Genomic DNA, 23,836 nt, shown 5'->3' on the forward strand with positions numbered 1-23,836 from the left:
AAGACAGGAGAAGCTAAATTAAATTGGTTGAGCTTACAAGCGAGCTTGTAAAATTAAAGATTTGCACATGGAATGTATGGAAACATTCTGCCAGAGCTTGGAAATAAATTCAGGAGCAGTATCTTGTTGTAACAAGAAGATCATACCATAAAAAATTCGTTATAACCACAACGAGATATCAAAATATGCTCATCGGACACATTTGGACTTGTTAATAAGACATAAAGAGGCTTGCTATGACTCTCTTCTCACTATTTTTTAGTTTTACTGAGAGACTAAACTTATTACTACCAGTTTTGAAAAATGAGAAAGTTTTCTCAATTCAATACTGCATCTCGAGAAAGTTTTCTAGTTTAAACAAGATACTGCTCCTGAATTTATTTTCAAGCTTTGACAGTTAAAAGTTTCTGTAAAAATATGACCACAGCTTGTAAATTCTTAAGAAATGTTTTATTTGTGTGACTTTAAATTTTGACTTTGAAATGACAAATGTGTCTATCTTGACAGACAGTCTATGTTCTTCTGGTAATATTACATCTTTACTAGTGATTAATTATGACTATATTCTTGTAATTAAACAATTTTAAAAATGTTGTAGCCTGGTAGCCATTGTACAACTCACAGAAGGGACAATAAGTCATTTTGAAAATATTTTTCTATCATTTCTAATTTATTTTTCTTTTACAAAAGAAAGCACTAACAAAAATCTATTAAAATAGGAAATCAGGTAAAAAAGAAAAAAACTATCAAATGAATTAAAAACTGTTTTATTTTTTATTTTTATTGCTTCTAAGTTTCTAATTCCACCATTTTAGAGTTTCATTTGGTGCTGCAAAAGTTCACATTTTACTTTTGTTGTATTTTAAATGAAAAACAAAACACAAAAAAATAAAACTGAGATTTTATTTTTAAGTCATTTCGCCCAAACCTACCTCAACACTGTAAATGTACATCAATGTGTCCATAAAGCTTCATCTTTGTTTCATCAGATTATAAAACTAAATTTTTTTCCAGACATTGAACACATCTCTCTTGCTAAAGGGTTTAGCATTGGAAACCAAGGAATACCACCAATGAAAGAGTGATAAACACAGATTATGTTTATCTGTATTGTAATAAGTCTGGAAAGTTTGATCTAAACTGTTTAAGTGAAAAATCAAAGCAGGAAAGAACTCAGTGACCCGACTTCAGAGCTTTATCCTTGGCATGTTTGTATCCAAAAGTCAACTCCTAAATTCACCTAAAGGAGTCAGCTGAAATTTTTAGTCCAGGTTGAAGAACTTGATTCTGGAGCAGGTCCGTTTTTCTCCATCCTCCTCTCGCTCTCCGTCCGAGGAGATGGAAAACATGCGTCACCAAGGTCAATCCAGCTCACGGGTCGTTTGTGGCTGCCTTCCATGAAAATACTCATTTTCTCTCAGTTTGGGATACCTTTAATGGTTAAAATGTGAAAATAGCTTGATTCCAAACATCAAAACCATAAAGCCAAGATGTCCGACTTTAACAAGAGACCAGCCACGTTAGAGACAATGTTTTTATTACATTTCATAATCTAATCAGGAATACAGCAGTTTTTGCAAAGATATCAGCTCATTGTTGGATAATTCTCAAATAATATTAAAAAATACAGTTTAAAAATTATCACATTTTACAAACTACAGATCAATATTTTGGCCATGTACTCACAATACTGCCTAAATGTTCTCTTTTTTGTACACTGTACAACACGACTTTCTTTTTTTGCCTTCCCTTCACTGCACACTGAGACTTCTCCTCAAGTGCTCAGGGGTCAGGAGGTCAATACAACTTTCCTTGTTTGGTAAAAGTCGCAGTTATTTCCAAGTGGATGAGGAGTGTTGAGCATAGATTGTAGGTTGTGTCTGTTTGGAGAGTCGGAAGCAACCGGATTCACTGTCCCTGAGCTTGATCCTGACGTTCCTTCAGAGCCTGGATTGCTTTTCGGTACAGATCTACCGGGAGACAGGTTCATCTGTTTAAATTAAAGTTTGTATTTTCAGAGTCCTGGGTTATTTTATCTGACAGGAGGAGGTAAGAAGAAGTGTTTGTGCCTCACCAAAGGTTTCAGAAAGGTCCACGGGTTGAGAGTACGCCACCGGCATTCCCTCCGTGTTGATCTTGTTTTTTCTTTTTACCTTCACAACCTTCTTCTTCTTCCTTTCTCCTTTAGCTATAGTTAAAATAAATAAAAAAATATGAGGTTTCATCTCTACACACCATAACGAACAACATAAGGCAGCTAAGGACAACCTTTAGTTGGTGTCTCGTTGCTTTCCAGGGATCCTGGAGCATCCAGCATATCTTCTTTCACCTTTGTCTTGCTTTTCAGTTTGCTTTTCTTCGGAGGGATCAGGGCACTGCTGGCTTTGTCTCTGCTTCCAGAACTTTCTTGCTCTCCTTCATTTGCTTCACCCTCCTCTTCCTCTTCAGGTGCTTCTTCAACATCTTTTACACCTTCTTTGACCTTCACTGGTTTTTTCTTCATCTTCTTTGACCTCAGCCTCTTCTTCAGTGTGTTTTCCTGGAAAACAAGACTTGTTATTTTGTTGCTGCTCATGTTTAATCCACCAGATTCTTCAGATTTCTGTTCTCGCTTTTGATGGCAAAAGAAGACATGTTAAGAATTTAGTTGGTTTAAAATGTGACTTATTATGTTCATGTTAGGATACAAAACATGATCATTACATTTTTTGGTACAAAATCATTCTTAGATAATGTCATTTTAGTCTGATCAGTTCTGCCAATTTTAATCTTGAGCCCCTCAAGGCTTGTTTCAATTGACCATATAACTGGGCAAATTGCAATTACAAAAATAAATTTGCTTAATGGAAACATTAAAGTATTGAAAGAAACTCTCGTTTTTCAATAAAAAAAAACTTACCACCCTAGGATGAGATGGATTTTGGGCTGTATCAAAATTAGCATATTGCACAAAACTGCAATGCAAACACTTGTTCACATCACATGATCAACAGGCTGTCACTACGGGCGGAAAAGACGAAGAAGACGATAGGAAGTAGTTGGAGGATGGTGGCGCCGCATGCTTTTTATGACTTGGGCGTGATAATTGCGATTTTTTTTTTATAAATATGTTTTCTCGACATTAGCGGAATATCTGCAAAGTTATTCACACATGTGAAATGGAAACGCAGCTCCTGTCATTTTAAAGCCGAATAGGCTGCTGATAGCCACGGCCCAAACTCAACGATTACACTCGCTCTTCAAAATGGCGGCAAACAGATGGGCAAAATAACCGTACATCTTTGAAAAGTATTACCCTCCTGTTTCTGGGTGGTAAGTCAACAACAAGATTATTATATTTTCAAGCAGCCGCTATACAGCGCATACAGCTGTTAAACTGGCTGACTAAACAGGCCGGAGCTCGATGGGTTGCTAGCGAGCCCAGCGCTAGCAACTCAGCGGCAGGGCTCGCTGGGTTGCTAGGCAACGGTTCGGTGCCTGTTGATTATGACTCAGGTGTCTGGAGGTTTTTGAAACTGCTAAGTTTCCAGAACGCAAAAGACATCAACTTACTGCCAAAAAACTTCTAGGTGTTTTTCTATTACTATTATTTTTAATTTTAAATTGTTTCGACTGTTTGCAGACGCAGTTTAGACCCAAATAGAAGTAAAGCAAACAAACGAAACAAACAAACAAACAAAAAAACGTCCTAAATGTGAACTGAAAGTAATTGTAATGTACATGATGACTGAAATTTGCTATCGGGTCTATTATTTCCAGAGAATCTTTTTTTGCCGTGATGAAAACCAATGTTCTTCTGACCTTCTGCAGCATGTTCCTAATGGGCTGCAGCTTTCCTTCACCACTGTTCCTTTTCTCTTTGTCTCTGGACCGATGAACCTGACGCAGATCCGACTTGCTGGATCTCATTCTGAGGTGAGACGAAAGTGAAAATTAACCATCAGGTCTTGTTAAAAGAATCAATCCCTGTTGTATTCAGTCTTTCTCTGGTTCTGACAGTACCGTTCAAGTTTGGATATTCTTTGCACTTTCTCGGGTCTGCCTTTCTTTTCTCTCTCCCGGGGCTCCAGAGGCCGCTTGCTGTCCTGCGCCACCCGGGCACACAGATCCGGGTAATCCAGGCAAACAGCTCGCAGCAACCAGCGGAGGCCTCGCAGAGTCTTTCTGTCCGACCAGCGCCGCAGGTCCATTAAGGCTGAGCAAGGCTCCTGGGAAGAAAAACTAAGGGTTCAATCTTCATATTTCAGTCTGACTTCATTGTCATCAGGATTCCTGAACTAATGGAAAAGTAGATTTTAAATAGGGAAAATAAAGTAGAGTAAAAAAAAACTTCCTTTTATCCATCCATCCTTCAATTTGTTTATCAACCCATCCATCTATATGTTCATCCATCGGTCAGTCCATCCATCCATCCATCCATCCATCCATCCATCCATCCATCCATCCATCCATCCTACTTGAGTTTCTACATCCAGTTTTTCTGTGACCTTGTTCCCAAGGCGACCTCTGAACTTTACTCACAATATGGCACAGAGAGCGGCTTTGGTTGACCAGCTTCTCTAAGGAAAGAATCTCAATCAGTTCACTTCCCAGCAGCGCATTCATCTTATCCTGTTTGTTTGCCAACCTGAAAGCACAACAACACACATGGCGATTAATCCAATATAATTTAAGTTCAACCAGAACTAGAAGTCAGGTTAACAGCAGGAAGTCGTTACACTAATATGGGTTTTCCTGCAACCCTCGGTTGCTTCAGCAGGTCTGCGAGAACGTCCCTGGCCTCCTTCATCCTCTGCCTGTCGCTGGAGTCCACCACAAAGATGACGCCATGGGCTTCTCCGTAGAGCTCCCTCCACGCTCCACGGGACTCCGCTGATCCTCCGACGTCCAGCAGCGTGACGAGGTAGTTCTCCACTCTCAGCTCGTTTTTAATGCAGCCGTGGGTTGGCCCCGCGTCGACACCAGGAGGGACTGGAGCAGCAGAACAGGCGAGTCGGGTGTTACATTCCTGCTGACGATATCTAACGCTGCTGTGTTTAGGACTGTACCTCTTAACATCCCTCTGATCGATGAGGTTTTTCCTGCTTTGTCAAGACCAACCACGAGAATGGTCACTTTCCTTCAGAGAAATAAAAACAGAGCTATATCAGTTCTCTTTTGAAGGTGACATTTTATGCTTCCTTGAACAAGTTAGGATCAGTCTATGGGCTCTATAAAACATGTTCATTACAGTTTTTTTGCACAAAATCGTTCTTAGATAATTAGATCTTAGTCCTATTTTAGCTGCTTTAGGGCCTCTGTCACTTTAAATCCAAATAAGCTGCTGCTGGCCACGCCCACTTAACTGAATGTTCACATTGCACGTGAAAATGGCTGCAAACAGATGTGCAATTGTATAACTGTACATCTCTGCACAACAAGCAAGAATGCAGCAATTGGTTTCTGGGAGGTCAACCACAAAACATATTCTCATATTTTCCAGTAGCCATTGTACAGCAATGGCTTTTGTAGAAAGCAAAGTTAGATTTCACTGATCACAACCCTGGATGATTTCTGCCAAACCCGCAGAAACAATAAATCTCTTAATTAGCACCTGTCTGACACTCTGAAGTAGGACGAAGGAAGATAACGAAGATAACAAAATGAAGGTTGGGATGGGGCTCGTCAAACTCCAACTTGGCTGAATTTAAACAATTCTGCAGCGAAGAGTGAACTAAAATAGTGTTTTAGGCTAAATGTTGTCATCAGAAGTAACTAAATTAGGTATTAGATTTCAGTGGAAAGGACCAGATTTTTAGGTATAGCTAATTTCTATTATTAAATGAAAGTAAGATTTAAGCCCTTTATTTTCTGTTTACTCTGGCGGTCTTTGTTTCATGATCTCAAAACATGCAAGCAAGACAAAAAAAAAAAAAAAAAGCAAAACCAGAAAAAAATCATCAAATGCATTTTTGTCCATTGGAGGTTCAGGTTGAGAAAGCGGCAGTGCGTACCTGAGTGGCTCCTGGATTTTGGCGACCCAGCTGCAGCAGTTGCTCATCAGGTTGAACATGTTGACTTGAGGAGAACAAGGTGAGCACAGCGGCCACCATCTTCTCTGGAACTGGTACCTGCAGGCAGGCAGGCAGCCGGTAAACCTCAGCATTAGTCGTAAAAAGGGGCTGGAGCAGCTGGAGTAAACGGGTTTATGGTCGGGTCTGATTCAAAGACGCTTAATGTCTGTTTACTCTGGGCTTTAGGGACGACCCCAGATGGTTGGCGGTTCCCCACGTGCGTTGCAGCAGACGCTGAGCAGAAGGTCTGTCTGAGGTATTCAGGCCACTGACTAACCTGCTAGATATAAGTTTGTCAAGTACATCTGCTCAGGCACCATAATCTGCTGAGGGCCGTTTAGAATGGCCCACTTTGACGGTGTTGTTCACATGATGACCCGTATTTGTCCTCAGCAAAAATAATAGAGAAAAAACAGTTTTCTGATAAAAATGTTTTGACGCTAGCATAGAGTGTGTTATTTAGCAAAACTGTGATAGAAGGCCTTTTTTCTAATGATGTGCAGATTCATACTGAAATGCTCCAGTCAATTTAGATGTAATGTATCCTAACAAGAACATATTAGAAATTAGCTAAATTATTGAGATTTTGCCTAGATTAGAGTCTTTTTGAAGGCAGAAGAAGTTCTGAGGAATAAACGAAATGGACTAAAAGGGAAAACAGTAAATATGCCACTGTTCCTTAAAAACATGGAAATGAGGGAACGTTTCAAAGATGGACGCCATCCATTCCATCCATCATGTCAATTAGGAGTCAAGCTTTCATTTTATAATAGTTCCTAATAATTAAAAAAGGATTTATTTATGATTTTATGTACTGAGTTACTGATATGATTGCCTGCTTCAGACTTTAAAATAAATAAAATACAGTAATGTTCAAAATCTGAATTACACCACTTCTTTTCTTTTTAAGATTTACAAAACATATTAGGTGTTTTTGGACAAATTATCGGTTTCGGATTGGTAACACAGATTCTAGCTTGAAATTCACTCGGTACTGGATGGGAAAAGGAATTAGTGGTTATGAATATTACTACTTTTTTCACATCACACGAGTCACATGATGTTGCTACTGGCACAAGAAGAAGACGACAGGAAGTAGTTGGACACAGTATGTTTTTTAATGATTTATCACATGAACATACTTTTTCACATGTGATTTTTAATTGCGTTTCTTATCTAATGGACGCACTGCAATTGTGAAATTTTGTTTTGTTTTTTTAGTGGGATATCGACAGAGTTTGCTCATATTTGTAATTTAAACACAGTTAATTACTTGGAAAGGCATCAGAGATTCAGAACGCAGCTTCTTAAACACTTAATATATCAACACACCTCTACTGACTGTGCAGTCATAATTTATCCAGGCAAATATTTGTTATTTTCAATCAAAATAACCTACATACACACATTAAAACAGATTTAAAGTTTCCATAATCTCTTAAAGTTTTGCCGTCTGAAGGATTTTGAATCTTTGACAAATGGTTAATTGGATGTTGTTTACCTTCAACTGAATTTTCTACTCAGAGTTTTGCAAATGCAAAAGCATTGTGGTTATGGAGTTTTTTCACCAAGGCATAAAGCTAGAAGACTTAAAACAAAATTACCAAACCGTCAAGTGAAATTATAAAACTATTTTGCTGTTCCTCAGAAATCTCAGTGATAACTAATAAACTATTTACAAAATAAACCCACATTAACCTCTTAAAACTCAGTATTCATCACAAAATGTGTCATTATTAGATTTTTTTTTTTAGTAATAACTATGTCATTCAGGTGCTGAAACGGAATATAATGATCTTCAGTGCTGCTGGCACTAAAATAAAAAGTAGATTATGTGAGTAAATTACATATTAAAATACGCAAATGTAAAAATTCATGGAGATACTCACAGAAGCAGATCTATGTCCATGCATTTGTTTGGGTGAACGCCCCGACTGACATCCTGCAGCCACCTGCTGCTCAGCTAATCAGGCTCACCTTAAGCCGTTAGTCACCTCATGTGGGAGGTGCATCCTGGGAAATGCTGCGCTCACTTCTCCACCAATCAGACAGCGCGCAGGCTCAGCCTATAATCTGATTGGACGGCGCAGGTTTCCTTTTTAACTTTTCCTAATGGAGGTGAATAAATCCGTCCAGGAGGACTAAATGTATCGAGTGGTGTGATGTGTGACGCTCCATGATCTCCTTTCCCAGAAAGTACTACAGAGACTAAATATTTCAATATAATTAACTTTTATATTGCAAAAGTTAATTATATTAACATTTGCAACAGTTCTTAAAAGCTGTTGCAAAAAAAGCTTTTAAGAACTTTTAAAAGAGCTCTTCTTAATTATTTTATTATAAAAACGGATAAAATTGTAAATTTAAAAATCAATATGCTATTTTACTATTGCTATATTAAGTTTGTACAACTGTTTTTGTAATAAATGTTTTGTTTGTTTTGTGATGTAAATCCTGGAAGAGTAGCCATATTGTCATGGCAATGGCTAATGGAGATCCAAAAAATAATTGAAAAAAATGAAAATTTCAACAGACAATGATACAGAGAGCTATAGAGAATCATGCTTTGTGTTTTATGAGTATAAAGAGTTTTTAAAAGTCCTTTAAGAGACATTTACAGATTTCTATGGAAGACCAAAATTGACAGAATTAAAAATAAAAGCAGAAATACAACTCTGGAAAAATGAAGAGCACACGGCACTGAACACCAATGAAAATCTCCTGGTTATCCCATCAAATATTAATTTCCGAACTCTTCCTGAGTTGAAATAAGTTGTTTCTAAATGAATATAAACTTTTTTTTTCTTTTTTTTTCATTATTTGAGTTCTGAAAACACTCCATCTTTTTTGACCATTTCTCATTTTTTGCAAAGAAATATAAAATTTTGCTTGGAATTTCAGGGACATGTCAGTAGTTCATTGAATAAAAGAACAATGTTCATTTTACTCAAACATGTACCTATAAAGAGTAAAATCAGAGAATCTGATTATTTTAAGTGCCCTCTTAATTTTTTCTAGAACTGTATGAATATGTTGTTTTTTTCTTTTCCTTACACATGCATTTTCAACAAAAAATGTATATATTTTATTTTGTTTTGTTTTGTTTCAAGTGTTTGTTCTTTTCATATTTCCTCATCTCTTTTTGCTTTTATTTATGAATTTCTGGCTCATTATGCAAATGAGGGGGGCGGGGTCTTAAGGCTTCAACATCTGCCTCGTGATTGGTTAGCATTACTCTGCTTGGCTTCAACAAAGATGGCCGCAGTTAATCAGATGTCAGTGAATATGAGGAAACTGTTTGGTGTTAATATGAACCAACATGTGTAATAAGTAAGGACATCTTGAGAACAAAAATAAAAGCTTTTCTGAAAATAAAAATGGTCCAACCAGATACTAGTTCCTGTAGTTTGGACTAATTTCTGTTTATCATTTATTTCTCATTTCCTTTTGATTTTCCCTGCTGTTAGTTAATTTATTCTAATTGTTTATGCTTTGGATTTGTTTTTTTCTGTTTCTTGTTTATATTAGGTTCTAGTCTCTTTCAGCTCTTTTTATATTCTTTTTTTGTTTATGTTTTGTCTCACCCTCTGTTTATTGATTCCTCGTTTGCCTCTACCTGCTCCCTTCTCCAACTGCATCCACAAATTGTAATTACAAAAATAAATTCACTTAATGGAAACACACCAATTAAAAAAAAACTCAAGTACTGGTGTTTTTTTAAAGTCTTTGGATTAGGATAAGGTGGAAATGTCATATACAAATAAACGTAATCACTGAATTGACTTATGACACTTTACAGGCATAGCTAATGTATTCTTCTATTATGAATCACTTCATAATAAAAATTATAAGAGAGTAACTGGTTATATTTAGATTTACTTGAGTATCTTTTGAAAGGTGTAAATTCAGAAGTATTTTTACAATGTTGTACTTCTTTTAATTGAGTAATTTGATTATGAAGTATTTCTACTCTTATTTGAGTAAAATGTCTGGATTCTCTACCCACTGAATAAAAAACAAACATCTTTTCACCAAAAATTACTAGATATATACACACATCTAAAGTTTTATAAGTTTTGTATTGATTTGGAAAAATTGTCTTTTGCCTAATTTTGTTATTTTTTGTTACTTTGTCATTTTCGTCCTTAAAATACAAAAAAATCCACTTCACTTTATATGTCCGTCTGTCTATTGGTGTTTTGATCAGTATGTATTTTTACTCTTACTGGAATAGTTTCTTGGATGGTTTATTTTCACTTTTACTTGAGTAAAAATACATTGAAGTAGTTTTGCTTTTACAATTTTTGGTTTTTTCTACCCACCTGTGATAAAATCTAGTAACTAACTATGTCTAAATAATTCAGACCCAGATATACAGAGTTGGAAAAATGACTCAGTTCTGTGTTTACTGCGGATTAACTCAACAGACTGTTGCATAATGGTATTAATACAGTAATAATAATCTGTATGTATCAAACACAGCCACTAGATGGAGCCATATTAAAATGTTGTGCCTGAAACACCATTGCGTTTGAGCAATAAATCTTTTCCTATTCAGGCAGCAAATGTATCACATATATTGACAATTAAATATGATTACATGTTTATTTAAAGAACGCCGCGGAGCATTACCAGAAGATTTAAGAGGCAACGCTTCAGCTGGACTTCAAAATCAATATCCAGTTACATCTTGCAGAGACAGAACCAGCGGCCTCTCTCCGTGCTATATCGCATTATGTAATTTAAATCCCGGTCCAATCAGGCGGTGCTGAGTAAACTCATCCCTGCGTCAGCCGCACACACACATTCACACTCATGCAGCAAAAACACAAGCATCTATTTTCTCCTGCTTTCTGCATTATTCTGCTGATGTCGCAGCGTTTGTTACAGTCAGCACCTCCTGATTGAGAATAATCAGGTACACTGTAAAACATCTGAAGGTGGGTTAACTTGAAAATGAAGGTTCGCCTGCTGCCTTGAAAATGCAATTTAAGTCAAAAAGAAAATTGTTTTGATTTGTAAAGTTCATGGAGTTGATTTAACAAGAGACAAGTTGTCTAAACATTGTTTTTAAGTTAATTAATCTTGACTTGTGAGTGTAGACTTAGTGCTGTAATTTAAACCAAATAATTATTTCACAATATGTAAGGAAAAAAATTGTAATCTATAAGTTAAAGAACCACATTTCTCTGTTATTTTACTCACAATATCAAGTTAAAATAACTACTTATTTTTACTTTGGAATAATTTAAATTCTTGTTTCAAATTGCATGAACAAATTTCTGATCTGATAATGAATTTCATTAAACATCACAATGCATTCTGTGCAAAAACATTTAGTGTGAACAGCACATTATCACCAAGCATTAAAATAAACATTTTCTTTAATAAAACACAAGAGTCAGATCAATGTAACGCACTTCTATCTCAGGACACAGAAACATGTACAGAAACATACAAACAAACAATTTGGAACCAAACATTTTGGTTCCAAATTAACTTGAGTAGATTTTAACTGCCTAAAAGAAAAAAAACTATAAAGATCGCACCTGTGATTTACAAAAATTCAACATAAATGACCACACAGCTTTTATTCATTTGAAGCAGATTAAAGTAAAATTGAAGTGTTTGGCCACAATTGGCATCAGCGCTTGAATATCATCAAGCTCATCAGTACCAGTACTTTTTCATCAACTGTAAAGTAGATGAGTGGCAGCATCATTTTCATAAAGCCTAATAAATGTAACGCTTTAGGATGAATCAGTTAAACCCCATTCTTAAAAAGCTACTGGGTAAGAGAGGACTCACCATTCTGGATAATCTATTCAAAGAAGCAGAGTGTGCAGTAAAGGATCAATAGCAGCACTTTTATAAATCTCATGTATAAGATATTGAAGTTTGTTTCAGGGTTTTAAACTGAGATTGATCTTTTAATGATATAAAAGCTGAATCTTCCAGTGTCGTTTATTTTGATTTCCTGTGAAGCATTTCAAAACAATCTGAAAGATCGGTAACACAGGAAACATGCAAGCAGCTTGCTCTGGTTCTGCAGGATGAACTTCCTGTCTGCTGGGTTCACTGACTGCAGTCACTCACACCACACAGCAAACACATCCATTACTGCACTGCAAAAACACCAAAACCGAAGTGTTTTTGGTCTAGTTCCTAATACAAACATCTTAGTACACTAAAAATAAGGTAAAACTAACTTATAAGTAACTTTTAAACAAGTTATAGGAGCTTGTTTAAGTTAATTAATTGCTTAATATTGATGAAAAAGGTTTATTTCCCCTGGCAGAAGTAGTATTTTATAACAAGGCATTTTTTTCTCTATCATAAGTGAAATAATATTATAGTGGAACCATTACTTTTTCATCAATATTAAGGAATTATTTAATGAAAACAAGTTCCTTTATCTTGCTTAAAGGCTACTTGTTGGCTAGTTTTGTTTTATTTCAACTTGGTAAAATTTTGTGTTTTTGCAGTGTAATGACAAGTCTTCTGAAAATGTGCAAACCCCGTCAAAGTCGGATCATCTCTCCTAAGATCTGATTAAACTGTGATGTATATATATTCAGTTAAAGCTGAGTTGAACCTGTTCTAAGCTACTTTCATCAGAGTTAAAGCTTATTTTAACTCTTATTTAAGCTGTTGGAAAAGGATTTGCATTGGAAATGTTTCAGTAAATCAGGCACCTGTAAGCTAAATTTGAATTTGTACCTCCACAAACAGGATCCTTTCATTTCATTCTTTAAAAATAATGACTAGATGTCTTTGTTTGTAATGTTTGACGTATCGTTCTCAGTTTGAAGTCTGCACCTGTTCAGGCCTGTAGGACACTAAAACAAGGCCAAGCCCGCCCTGCTGCGAGAAACTAAAAATGGAAAGGAAACTGATCTCTCTTTGCCTGTCCTTCACACTACTTTAATTTGAACAGGACAGACCCTGGCAGTCAGAAAGGAGTGGAGGTTAATATGATCTTCCACTTATTTCTTTTATTTCCTGATTTGTTTGGTGGTGGTGGAATAATTCAGTTTGAAAGATTTGATCTCCACTAGCAAATAGATGGTTAAAATGTGTCAAGTGGTTGAAAAATTAATTCGTTTCCAAAAACTTATTCCCATAACAGTTTATAGAAATCTGGCTTGTCATTTACACGTTAGGTTTTAATTTGACCACTAGATGGTGCTAGACTAAATAAAACTCACGTACTATGTGAATATTGTAAGTAGCTCCGCTCTCTGGACACCTCGTTTCACACAGCTTACGAAACAGTTTTCCAACATTCACAGGAACAGGTCTGATTTCAGACCAGATTTCATTAGAATCAACACGTCATCTGTGTAAAATGAAACTCAAAACGAGTGGATAGCCCATTAATTCCAACCGGAAACGGGATCTACATCCATTCACCAACGTTATGCTTTAAAATTATTACAAATTTACTCAAAAGAGAGGCCCAGTAAGAAACAAGAAACATTTACAGCTCAATTAAAGAGTTCAGATCAGGTTTAGTAGAAGTTTATACTCTGTTTCAAACCTTTAAAACACAAAGTTTCCGCTCCTTAACAGTTCGCCGGGGAACAACGTGGGTTAAAGTGATGACGAGTTTCCCGTTTAAATAGCTTGCAAAGCTTGTGCATTTGGACGGGTATAGACAATGGATGAATGAATGGTCGACCTATCTGAGAAATATAATCTGGAAAGAGAAATTAGTGTTCAGACCTTTAACAGTCGACCTTTAATCAACTATTTAAGGTCCTCCTAAGAACGGATGTTGCGTATTAACTGTGTTTTTGATCTGTGTTTTTGTGTCTGTCCCTATCAAATAAACATAAATAAACAAATAAATGGAAAATAATAAAATGAGGCAACCAAAAAAAAATGGCGGTAGCACTTGGCAAACAACTTGGACCCCTCTCTCGAAAGTAAGGATGTGTTACGCCGGTCTTAAATGATGCTGACCCAGCGTCTGGGGTCGATTTGTGTTTTATTTTGAAAGGAGGTCGTATTTCCGTTCTGCCTCCGCCATTACGGTTGACTTGACGCAGCAGATGAATTAACAGTAACAACACGCAGCCCAGCTTGAGCAGCAACAATGCGGTGTGAGAAACACCCACAACCCGGTGGGCTGGGGCTCTTTCTGTGTCTCTGTGGGTTACTGTCACCGGCGTGGAAGTTTCTGTGGATTTAGCCCGACTGTACGCGTCGTGGGCTGAACTTTTTTGAACTACTAACGCTGCCCATACGGAGAGAGATCTGATCCGGGAGAAGAGGCGTTTTCCCCGCTTTCTTCGACGGTATATCAAACCCTGCTGAGGGCGGACTGCTTGTGAGTCAGCCGAACCGTGGAGCGGAACACAATGAGACACCTGCAATGATCGACTGGGTGGAAAGTTGGGAGCGACGGCGCATTAAAGGGATATGCCGCAAAAAGTGATGTTTTTGCTGCGGAGTTCAATTTATCTGTGATTTGTTGCTGCTGAAACTGATACTGACATGTGTGAGGTGGCCATGGAGGAGCAGGGCAGCGAGATCACGGACATGGAGCGGTGCTCCTCCCGGGAGGAGTACGGGGTCATCGTGGAGTCCCCCCGCCACCGGGTGAACCCCCCACTCAGCGTGGTGTGGACAACCATGCTCTACTGCGCAGAGTTAATCACCGCCTGCATTCTCTGCAAAAGTTACCACAAGACCAACGATGTGTTCTGGATGAGCTTAACCATCGTCTTCATGCTGGTTCCCGCTGTGCTCATCCAGCTGACCCTGACCTTCATCCACCGGGACGTGGGTCGGGACCGGCCGCTGGTCCTGCTCCTGCACCTCCTGCAGCTTGGACCGCTCATCAGGTGGGAAACAGGGGGCTTCATTAAAACACTGAACATGATGGATCTGCTGGTTGTTCTGGGTTTTAAACTTTAGTCTTTAGCCCAAAGACCCACTAATCTGTTACTAATTTATTCTGACAATAATCGATTAATCGGATGAAAAATTGGTTTATTCTGCAGATTTTCCGTTTAATCACTGAAGCAAATAAACAAATAATCATTAAAAAAATTCAAAAATATTGTATTGATTCCCAAAGTGAAATAACATTTTAAAAAAGTATTTCAGCTTTTCCATTGTTACTCAGCTAGTTCCTGTTGTAAACCACCCTGTTGCTATGGTTTCACGTCATGGCAAAATAGCAAAGTATGAAAAATGTTGACAAAAATCTGGCCAATTACACAGAATACAAAACAAGAAGGAACGGTTCCCAACAAAAAGTTTAATTTCTCCCCAGAAAGACAGGAAGAAAACTTTGAAAAAGAAAAAAAAAGTAGTAAAATATCAATGAAAGTGTAGATCTACTCCAGCGTGCTGCCACTCTGAACGACGTAATTCTAGAATAATGCAAACATTGAACATGTATCTGCTGGTTATCCTGGTTTTTAAGCTTTGAACAACAAACTCCTAGTCTCCCAGAGAGACACTAATCTGAGCTCAGGAAGTTTGAGAAACGACATAAAACAGCCAAACCAGATTTTAAAATAACAGGAATTTACTCTTCAAAAGCCCCCTTAAAGTATGTGTACAATGTACATGAATGTGGGACTGCAACTAACACTTTCCTGACAACTAATCAATTAATTGGATTTAAAAAAACAAACACGTTCTGCAAATTTTTCATTTAACCACTTAAGCCTTCATATACAAGTTTATAGTTGTATTAAGATACAAATAAACAATAATTTATATGCAAAACTTTGAACATGCATATGTTGTTAATCTGTTCATTTTTTTTACTTTTTGAATAACAAACGTGAATTAGTTGCCCAAAGAGTCACTTATCTTATTTCTATATCACTATATGATATTTCAAACTTCCTATAGCTCAGGAAATTTGGAAAAATAACCAAAATAAATCGTGTATAGAAAAATAGAGTAGGGCTACAACTAACAGTTATTTTAGTAATCAATTATTCTGACGACTAATCAATTAATCGGATAAAGAAAATTGTCACAAGTCTTTTTATGGAATGGTAGAGATATATTTAAATATGCAAATGAACATATAATCAAATATATAACCACCTTTTTGTGTCTGAATACTCCAGTTGACAATTAATTAACTACTAAGTTGGTTGATTATTTCAATCAATTCATTATGATTAACTCAATTAATTGTTTCATAAAATGATTAATTGTTTCATAAATGATTAAAAATGTTAAATATAATGTTTTTTTTTTGTTTGTTTGTTTTTTTTTTTCCAAACAACCAGGAACCAGGAAAAGATTCAAAATAATTTGAACAGACCAGAATAACCACATTGATTCAAATAAACCAGAAAACAGGAATGACGTGTTCACGGTTTAACCTCAAACCTAATCTGTGCTGGTTTCCTGATTAGATGAGCTGTTGAGGGCTTTTGAGTTGCTTTGCTTTGTTTTGTTGATTTGAAGTTTTCATCATGATTGGATGTTTCCAAAAAATATTTGCAAAGAAAATTTAAAAGCATTTACGAGGGTCCATGTAAAGTGTCTGGTGAAAGTATTTGAATTTAAACACACGTCTCAAACCTCAATGTGCTTTTTTTTCTCTTTTTTTTGAGATGTAGGTGACAGAAAAACACAGATTAGTGCCTAAATATGAATTGAAAATAAAGAAAGCCACAGCTTGAATTTGCGGACAGGACAAATTTTAGTCATTCATTCCAAGAAAATGTCAACAAGAAACCCATACAAAGTAATATCTTCAGTTTGCCATAGATCGTGTAGAGGATACAGCAAATGTGTGGAAAAATATATTAAAGCATATTCATGTGTTAAAAGGCATAGTCAAAGCTCAGGTCTAAATTCAGTTCACTTAAAAATACTTTATTCATCTCAAAGATAAATTAAACGTCGTAACCCATTCACGTATCTTTAAGTTGTGGATGGTGATACTGTGATCTCCAGTAGCAGTCAAGCTTGCAACGAATCAGAAGATGCCTCTGACCCAAACAAAGCTTCAACACGTTTGGTCAGCTGGTTTTACCTCTGTATTCACTGTACAATGGCCGCTGGAAAAGCCAAGAGTTTTGTTGTTGACTTACCATTCAGAAACCACTTTCTGCATTCTTGTTGGATGTGCAGGAGCCTCTAATTATGCTTTTCAAAGATGTATGGTTGTATAATTGTGCATCTGTTTGCAGCCATTTTCTCTTGTGAGTGTAAACGTTGAGTGTGGGGCATGGACAGCGGCAGCTTATCTGGATTTAAAGTGACAACAAGCCTTAAAACAGAACTGACCAGACTAAAATCTCATTATCTAAGAATAATTTTGTGGAAAAAAATGTCAAGAACATGATTTGTACCGCTCTGTTCAAGGAAGCACAATGGATCACCTTTAAAAATTGGTTTAATGAGGTAAAATGTAGCACATGCTAGTTAATCCTCAGACTGCTAATACTGCTGCTAGTAATTTTAGCAGTATTGCTACATTTCCTTCAGTAAATTGAGAGTTTGAGGGAGCATCCTGTTGTCCGCACTGGACAGCTTCCACTTTCCATTAGCGTATCATGGAGGTTAATGGGAGACGAGTGGATATGGAGAACATTACGGCCCTGCAAGGTCATCTTAAAGACCTGACAGGATGCTGCTGAAGTTGTTTTTTAATGATCCATCATCATAATAACTTCCTCTGAGCCATTGTTCCTGCAGCAGATAACAGACCAGATGGGCTGTGGAGGCTCTGAAAACAAACCTGCAACAACACCGAGCATCCTGAAATTAAGAAAATTATGGGGTTAACCGTTCATCATGGTCTGAATTAAAGGCTGTGCAGCCTCTTTTTTGTCAGAGTAACCTACATAGCTCCCCTGTGTCCCAACTGTCCTTCATGTGTATGACCCACATATTTCTGTCCAAACATTTGGGAATTGGAGCCAAAACTGTCATGTCGAGAGAATTCAGAGGCTTAATATTTTTACATAATTAAAACTGTAAAAATGCATTTATTGAGACATTTATCCTTTTTATTTCTTCAGTAATATACTAAATAAACTCGAGATAAAAAATATATTGGGACCAACATTGATATCGGCTGATAAATAAAACTGGGCCAATAAGAACAACACATTTATTTTCATCTGTTTTGTGCATGTGGAGGCAAGTGAACAAACAAAATTATCTAAAGGGCCTCAAATGGCCCCCGAGCCACACGTTGGACATCCCTGATGTAGACAGCTGTCTGGATCGGGTCAGCTGTTTGTCGATACTAAAGTTACATGATTTAAGGTTTTGTTGAACAACGTTCTCTGGAGTAATAAAAATAAGACCGAAATGATTAATCGTGACTAATCGATTATTGAAATAATCGTTAAGCCTGTCGCAGTAAGCAATAAATCACTTAACTGCATGGTCAATTAAAATGAGATCAATAATTTCCAATTGCATGATTGCTTCTCTTATGTCTCTTTCTCTTTCTACCAAAAACTGGATGACAATAGTCTTCATTAGTCTCAACTTTTTAAGGATAATTTTGTTTAGAGACTTCAGTGTCCGTTTTGTTTGTTGTTTCTGTTTTATTTGTTTTAAATATTTAAACTGTTTTCTGGTTACAATGTTAAATATTAGAAATGTAACTTTATTGATCTTTGAGATGGGGCAGTTGCATTATTATGCCATTACCATTACATTACTTCGCATTAGTCTCAAAGCAACATTATAGTTGTTTATAACAAAAACTTCTGGGATAATTTATCAGCCAGCAAAATTTGTTATTGTGACAGGCCTGATAATCGTCAACAGATTTAGTATAACTCTAAAACAGGCCATTTGCTAAAAGAACAACTGACTCGGAGCAGTAATTAGCACAAAACTGTTAAAAAAATTATACGTTTTGAATTTAAGATGAAAAAACTTCTTTGTAAATATTTTCCACCTAGAACTCCTCAAGTGGCAAAGTTTTAGCTTCACCTGGTTCAAATTCTGTAAAAAATAGTTAAGTCTGTCCTAATTTGACAGCTAAATGAACCGTTATTATTCGGTGTTGATGTTAAATCAAGCAGAAAAGCCTGCTTTTCACATGTTGATGTAAAAGATTTTCTTTAGCTGCAGATGCATCATTTGCTACAAGTGGCTAAACGTACTGAATTTCAGTCAATGTTTATTTTTCCCTATTTAAAAAGGAATTAATTTGTTTATTTGGATTTTAATGCATTTCTAGTATTGTAGAAAAAAAAGGCATACGTTTCCAAATGAAAAACCTGGTGAATGCGTCAATGTTTTTGTCCGATTAATCATCAGAATAATCTACAGAATACCAGATTACTAAAATAATCGTTAGCTGTTTGCATAAATAAAAAATATTTTCACTGTAACCATTTAACTGTTCACTCATCTTTAGTTTATATAAGCATGTATGATATTAAACATATTGTCTGTTGAGACTTTTATGCTCATAGTTTTGTTTTCTGGGAGCTTCAGATCTGAATTTGGTTCTGGAAAACGTTTCTTCTCTTCGGTCTGTTTTACCTTTGCTGGTTTTGGTCCAGTTTCAGTGAAGTCTCAGCTGTTTCACACACACATTTCATTCGAATGCTGCCTGTCATGAGACAAAAAGCTTTACATTTTTCTCATTTTGTGACATTACAGTTACAAACCTCGATGTACTTTGCTTGGATTTTGTGACATAGACGGACTGAAAGTCTCAAACATCTTGAAATTTCATGGTTTGTTCAGATTGTATTTTGCAATCCAAACCCATTTTGTAATTTCTTCCTCCTTGCAATCTGTCTAAACAAACCAGACTTGCTCATTCCTTTTCCTTGTTTTACTTCCTTGAACTCTAACATCTAGGAGTGACAAGTGGGATGTTTTGCATTTTCTACACTTTTAGTTTCTAGTGCAATTATCCTGGCACTCTTGAAATAAGATAAATCCAACTGTTGGAGGTTGTTTTAAAGTAATTATTCATTAATATTGGTTAGGAGTCAAGATGTTGCCATTAACACATATAAAAATGTCTTTGTTACAAGTGGAATAAAATTCCAGTGGATCTGATACTTTTTAAATTCAATATTAAGGAATTACTGACTTAAAAAACCTACATGTTGCTAAAAGTCATGTGTAACTTAGTTTTGTCTTATTTCAAGTGTACTAAAGTATTTTCACTAGAAACTACTTCAAAAGCAGAAAATATTACCAAGTATTTTGGTCTAGTTTTTAGTGCAAAGATGTTAGTACACTCGAAATAAGACGAACAAGACATTCTCCTCTTGTTACACATGATCTGCCAGTGGAAATATTATATTTCCATAAATACTAAGGAATTATTTACTTAAAACAAGCTCCTATAGTTTGCTGAAAAGTTTCTTGTAAATTAGTTTTGTTTTATTTTGGTTGCAGTAAGATATTTGCACTAGAAGCTAGAGAAAAACTTAAGATTTGTTGTTTTTGCAGAGCTGCGTGCGCTCTGGCCGTGGGTCGAACTTTCCGGCTCATCCACTTTTGGGAACATCCACAACTGTTATTAATCATCTCATACTTGGGGAATGTTTTCCCCGTGGCATCCAAATGTTTTGAAGGTAACCTTTTTAAACCGTTCCAAACCAAAACTGCAGAAACGGCCGCTCCTCTGCGATAAGAACACGCTGCTTTCTCTGAATGCCCACACGCATGAAACTTTCAGGTCAGCAAACTGCCACCGCTTCTGCTTTTTCAGGGTTTACACTTGCTGCTGATCAGCCAACGTGGTGCTTTTATTTCAGAAACGCAGCAGCTGCTTACACGCTGAATTTCTGTGTAAATGGTGGTAGTAAAGGGCAGAGTTTTTCCTTCTGCATTTTATTCCTGTTTTTATTTTTCAGTTTGGAGCGGATCAGATCATGGGTTGTCATTTGTCTGAGGTTGTGTTTGCCTAATAGCATGATACAGTAATGTCCACATGATTTTCATGCCGAGTCATGATTTAGCATGAGTTAGTCACAAAGATCAAACCATTCCTGCAGATTAAAGTCCGAAAAGTCCTCCTGTGTGGAGGAAAGGGCGACACAGATGTGCCCCTCCCACACGTGTTGCTGTGCTGCCACATCTTTCCCTCGGTTACAAAAACATCTGGCCTCTTGAAAAGAGAGGATGATGGTGTGGAAGCTAAAGCAGTGCCTTCAAGCTAATTTTTTTTTTTTTTTTTACTTCAAAACTCTTTGAAATTCTGGATAATGCAGTGCTCGTTTGTGAAACGAATGTTACATTTTTACCTTTTTTTTCCCACATAAAATCTTAAAAAGCACCGTATCTCCTAGAATATATTCACCCTTTTTTCATTGTTCTGCTTGACATGTCACCGGGTCATATAATCACCATGATCCCACTCATGTTTAATAATTTATAAATGAACATGACTTGTTTTATGTGTTTTTCCTCTTTATGGTGCGACTCATAATCTGGAGCAACTTTTAGTCCAGAAAATACGGTAAACATATTCCTACAACCACCTTTCACTGTACACCTGGAAGTATTTTGGATTGAATTTATTGCACTTTCTAAGCCAAAATAGCTCAGTTACTCTGAAAACATGAACATTTTCCACAGATTCTCAATTTGATTTAGCTTCAGACTTTGACTAGGCCAATCATGAGTATACTTTCATCTAAGACCATTCTTTTGCAGCTATGGTTGTCTGCTAAGGTGAACTTCTACCCCATTCTCAAGTGTTTGTCTCTCACTGATGGACAGCATCCCCCACAGCATGATGCTTCCACCACCATGTCTTAAGCTAGGTTCACACAGGAAGTCTTGATGCTCAATTTTTTTCTTGATGTTTGCTGATACTACTGAATGATGTGACCACAATTAGAGGTCTTTGTCGTTTTTTGACTCAGAAGCGACTCCAACATGCACAGAAGAAGAACTTTGACGCCACAGCGGCGCATTTTTTCCCAGAAGTAATAATGAATGGAGACATTTATGGATCGATTTTAATGTTTATTCACCAATCAGCCGAAAGTATTGTCACAAAATCATAACGAGACAAACAAAGCTGGTAAACGAAAGCACAACGTTTTAAAAACTGCCGTTTCTGTAGGGTCGCACAATAAACCAATAACTTTAGCTGCTCAACCAATGACACATATGGCAACAAAACAGCAAAATGTTTGAAATTCTTCATAATACAGAATTGTTTGTGAAATTAATGTTAAATTTTTTTAAAAATCACACAAATCTAAAAAACATCTATTCATCCCTCTTGAGTACTGTATTTTCCAGACCAACTATTTGTAGCTCACCACAGCCACTTCATCCACCTGCTACTCTGGACATGCATACTTACTTTTCTTTTTCATATTCATATTTTATTTATTTCTTTTTGTGTCATTGCATCAAAACATTCTATTATCCTGCAAACTTCTATACTGGCGATAAAAGTGATTCTGATTTAAACTTTCACAACCAGCTAAACAAGTTTGGCTTGTTTAGCTGCTAAACTTGTCAGTTGATTGGTGGAATCAACTGACTCTCTCACTCTCTGGTTACCTAGCAACTCGCTCATTCTTTGGTTACCTAGCAACGACCTGCTGAGTAACTGACACAGTAGCAGTTTACGGTTCCAGCACTTTGCCTTACAACTGCTTTAAAGTAAAGTAAAAAAACGGCGTGGTCAGTCCAGGTCACTGACCTTTTAGTTTGACAGTATTTCCGATATTTAAAACAAAAAACGACTCAGTAATTGTCTATGGACTGATACTAACTTTACTATTAACAAGCTGGGAAAAGAGGCTTGTGAGAGCCATGATTCACACATTGTTTTTTATTTTTATTTCATTGTATATGGGCAAAATAAAACGATTTGGGTGTCGCATTCGCCTGCTGTGTGAACTTAACCATACATATTTTGTCAACACGCAGCGAATCAAACTGAGCTCCTCCAAAATGATCAGAAACCTCTTGGCTGATTCTTTGATTAAATTTCACAAGACTTTATTTAGCTGTATCGGAGTACACAGGACTGAAAGCTGAATTTTCTGCCTTTAAAAACAAAATCGAAGTGATTAGACCAGCTTAGCATGTTTTGTTTGCTCATTTTAAAACTGCATCTGATCTTTCTCCATGCTTTGTTAGAATACTGCAAAACTGCTTTATTTTTTTAGCTGTTTGTTTTGCTATGACAGAGGACAGTCATGTAATCGAAGTGGCATTACCTGTTTCTGCACATAGGAAGACGAAGGTGGAGACTTTTGTTCAATTCAAATCTGCTCCACTTTCTGAACTTTGGTTTGTCAACAGATTCATTTACATCGATACAGTGAATTTACGGTGCTGTTGGGCGTAGCTGTTTTTACGAGGGAAAGAGTTCGACCTGCGAGTTGAATTTACGCTTCATTGTTTTATTTTTAAGGAGCTCTGCTTTGCTCCGTTAGTCATCTGAGCTTGGAAAGGGAGAAATGTGAGTTTGGACTTTGTGAAAACAAGCAGAAATATTTCCTGACTCTGTGTTTTTTGATTGATAATATCCATTTGAGGGAAAACGGGGGCTGCAGACTTACAGTTCCCACTGGAGCTGGGCCAGAGACGGTTCGGCCCAAAGTTCACAATCATTCATTAACACGTTGGAGATAAAGCTGCATGGACCTCCTGACGGCCGCAGCTTTGAACTGCGTTTGCGGCTGTTAGTGGCGTCTGGTGCAGCTGCGCTTTTAGCATCCACGGCTGCGCTTTTAGCATGCACAGCTGCGGCTTTTAGCATGCACGGCTGCGGCTTTTAGCATGCACGGCTGCGGCTTTTAGCATGCACGGCTGCGGCTTTTAGCATGCACGGCTGC

At 36.9% G+C, this 23,836-nt stretch overlaps 2 protein-coding genes across 4 annotated transcripts in view; one reads left to right on the plus strand and one right to left on the minus strand.

Annotated features, from left to right (window-relative positions):
• Positions 1-1,516: 1,516 nt before the first annotated feature.
• arl13a (ADP-ribosylation factor-like 13A) lies at positions 1,517-8,047 on the minus strand. Of its 3 annotated transcripts, XM_007569661.2 has the most exons (10): positions 7,943-8,047; positions 5,994-6,110; positions 5,049-5,119; positions 4,719-4,971; positions 4,522-4,627; positions 4,003-4,208; positions 3,802-3,910; positions 2,269-2,539; positions 2,075-2,188; positions 1,517-1,970 (listed from the first exon to the last, which is right to left on the minus strand). In XM_007569661.2, exons 1-10 carry the CDS (start codon positions 7,960-7,962, stop codon positions 1,909-1,911), a joined length of 1,329 nt encoding a protein of 442 aa, XP_007569723.1. In that variant the 5' UTR covers positions 7,963-8,047; the 3' UTR covers positions 1,517-1,908. The 3 variants fall into 3 exon arrangements, with proteins under 3 accessions (XP_007569723.1, XP_016535999.1, XP_016536000.1); XM_016680513.1 differs by lacking the exon at positions 7,943-8,047 and having other exon boundaries at positions 5,994-6,458; XM_016680514.1 differs by lacking the exon at positions 7,943-8,047 and having other exon boundaries at positions 1,517-1,990; positions 5,994-6,458.
• Positions 8,048-14,080: 6,033 nt separating this feature from the next.
• Positions 14,081-23,836, plus strand: part of xkrx (XK related X-linked) — a 17,589-nt gene continuing 7,833 nt past the window's right edge. The window contains exon 1 of the mRNA XM_007569663.2: positions 14,081-14,902. Coding sequence (XP_007569725.1) covers positions 14,553-14,902 — 350 coding nt within the window. The 5' untranslated portion in view covers positions 14,081-14,552. The remainder of the gene's footprint in view (positions 14,903-23,836) is intronic.

This window comes from Poecilia formosa, unplaced genomic scaffold (assembly GCF_000485575.1).
Source record: "Poecilia formosa unplaced genomic scaffold, Poecilia_formosa-5.1.2 Scaffold244, whole genome shotgun sequence".
Lineage (NCBI taxonomy): Eukaryota > Metazoa > Chordata > Actinopteri > Cyprinodontiformes > Poeciliidae > Poecilia > Poecilia formosa.

What these genes read in the sequence shown, in the direction of transcription:
- arl13a (XM_016680513.1), bottom strand. Translation starts at nt 6,145, where the DNA reads ATGCTGAGGTTTACCGGCTGCCTGCCTGCCTGCAGGTACCAGTTCCAG. An exon ending in GATCAGAGGGATGTTAAGAG is followed by an intron (nt 4,972 to 5,048) that starts GTACAGTCCTAA and finishes CTGCTGCTCCAG; the next exon opens with TCCCTCCTGGTGTCGACGCG. An exon ending in GCAGGAAAACCCATATTAGT is followed by an intron (nt 4,628 to 4,718) that starts GTAACGACTTCC and finishes TTGTGCTTTCAG; the next exon opens with GTTGGCAAACAAACAGGATA.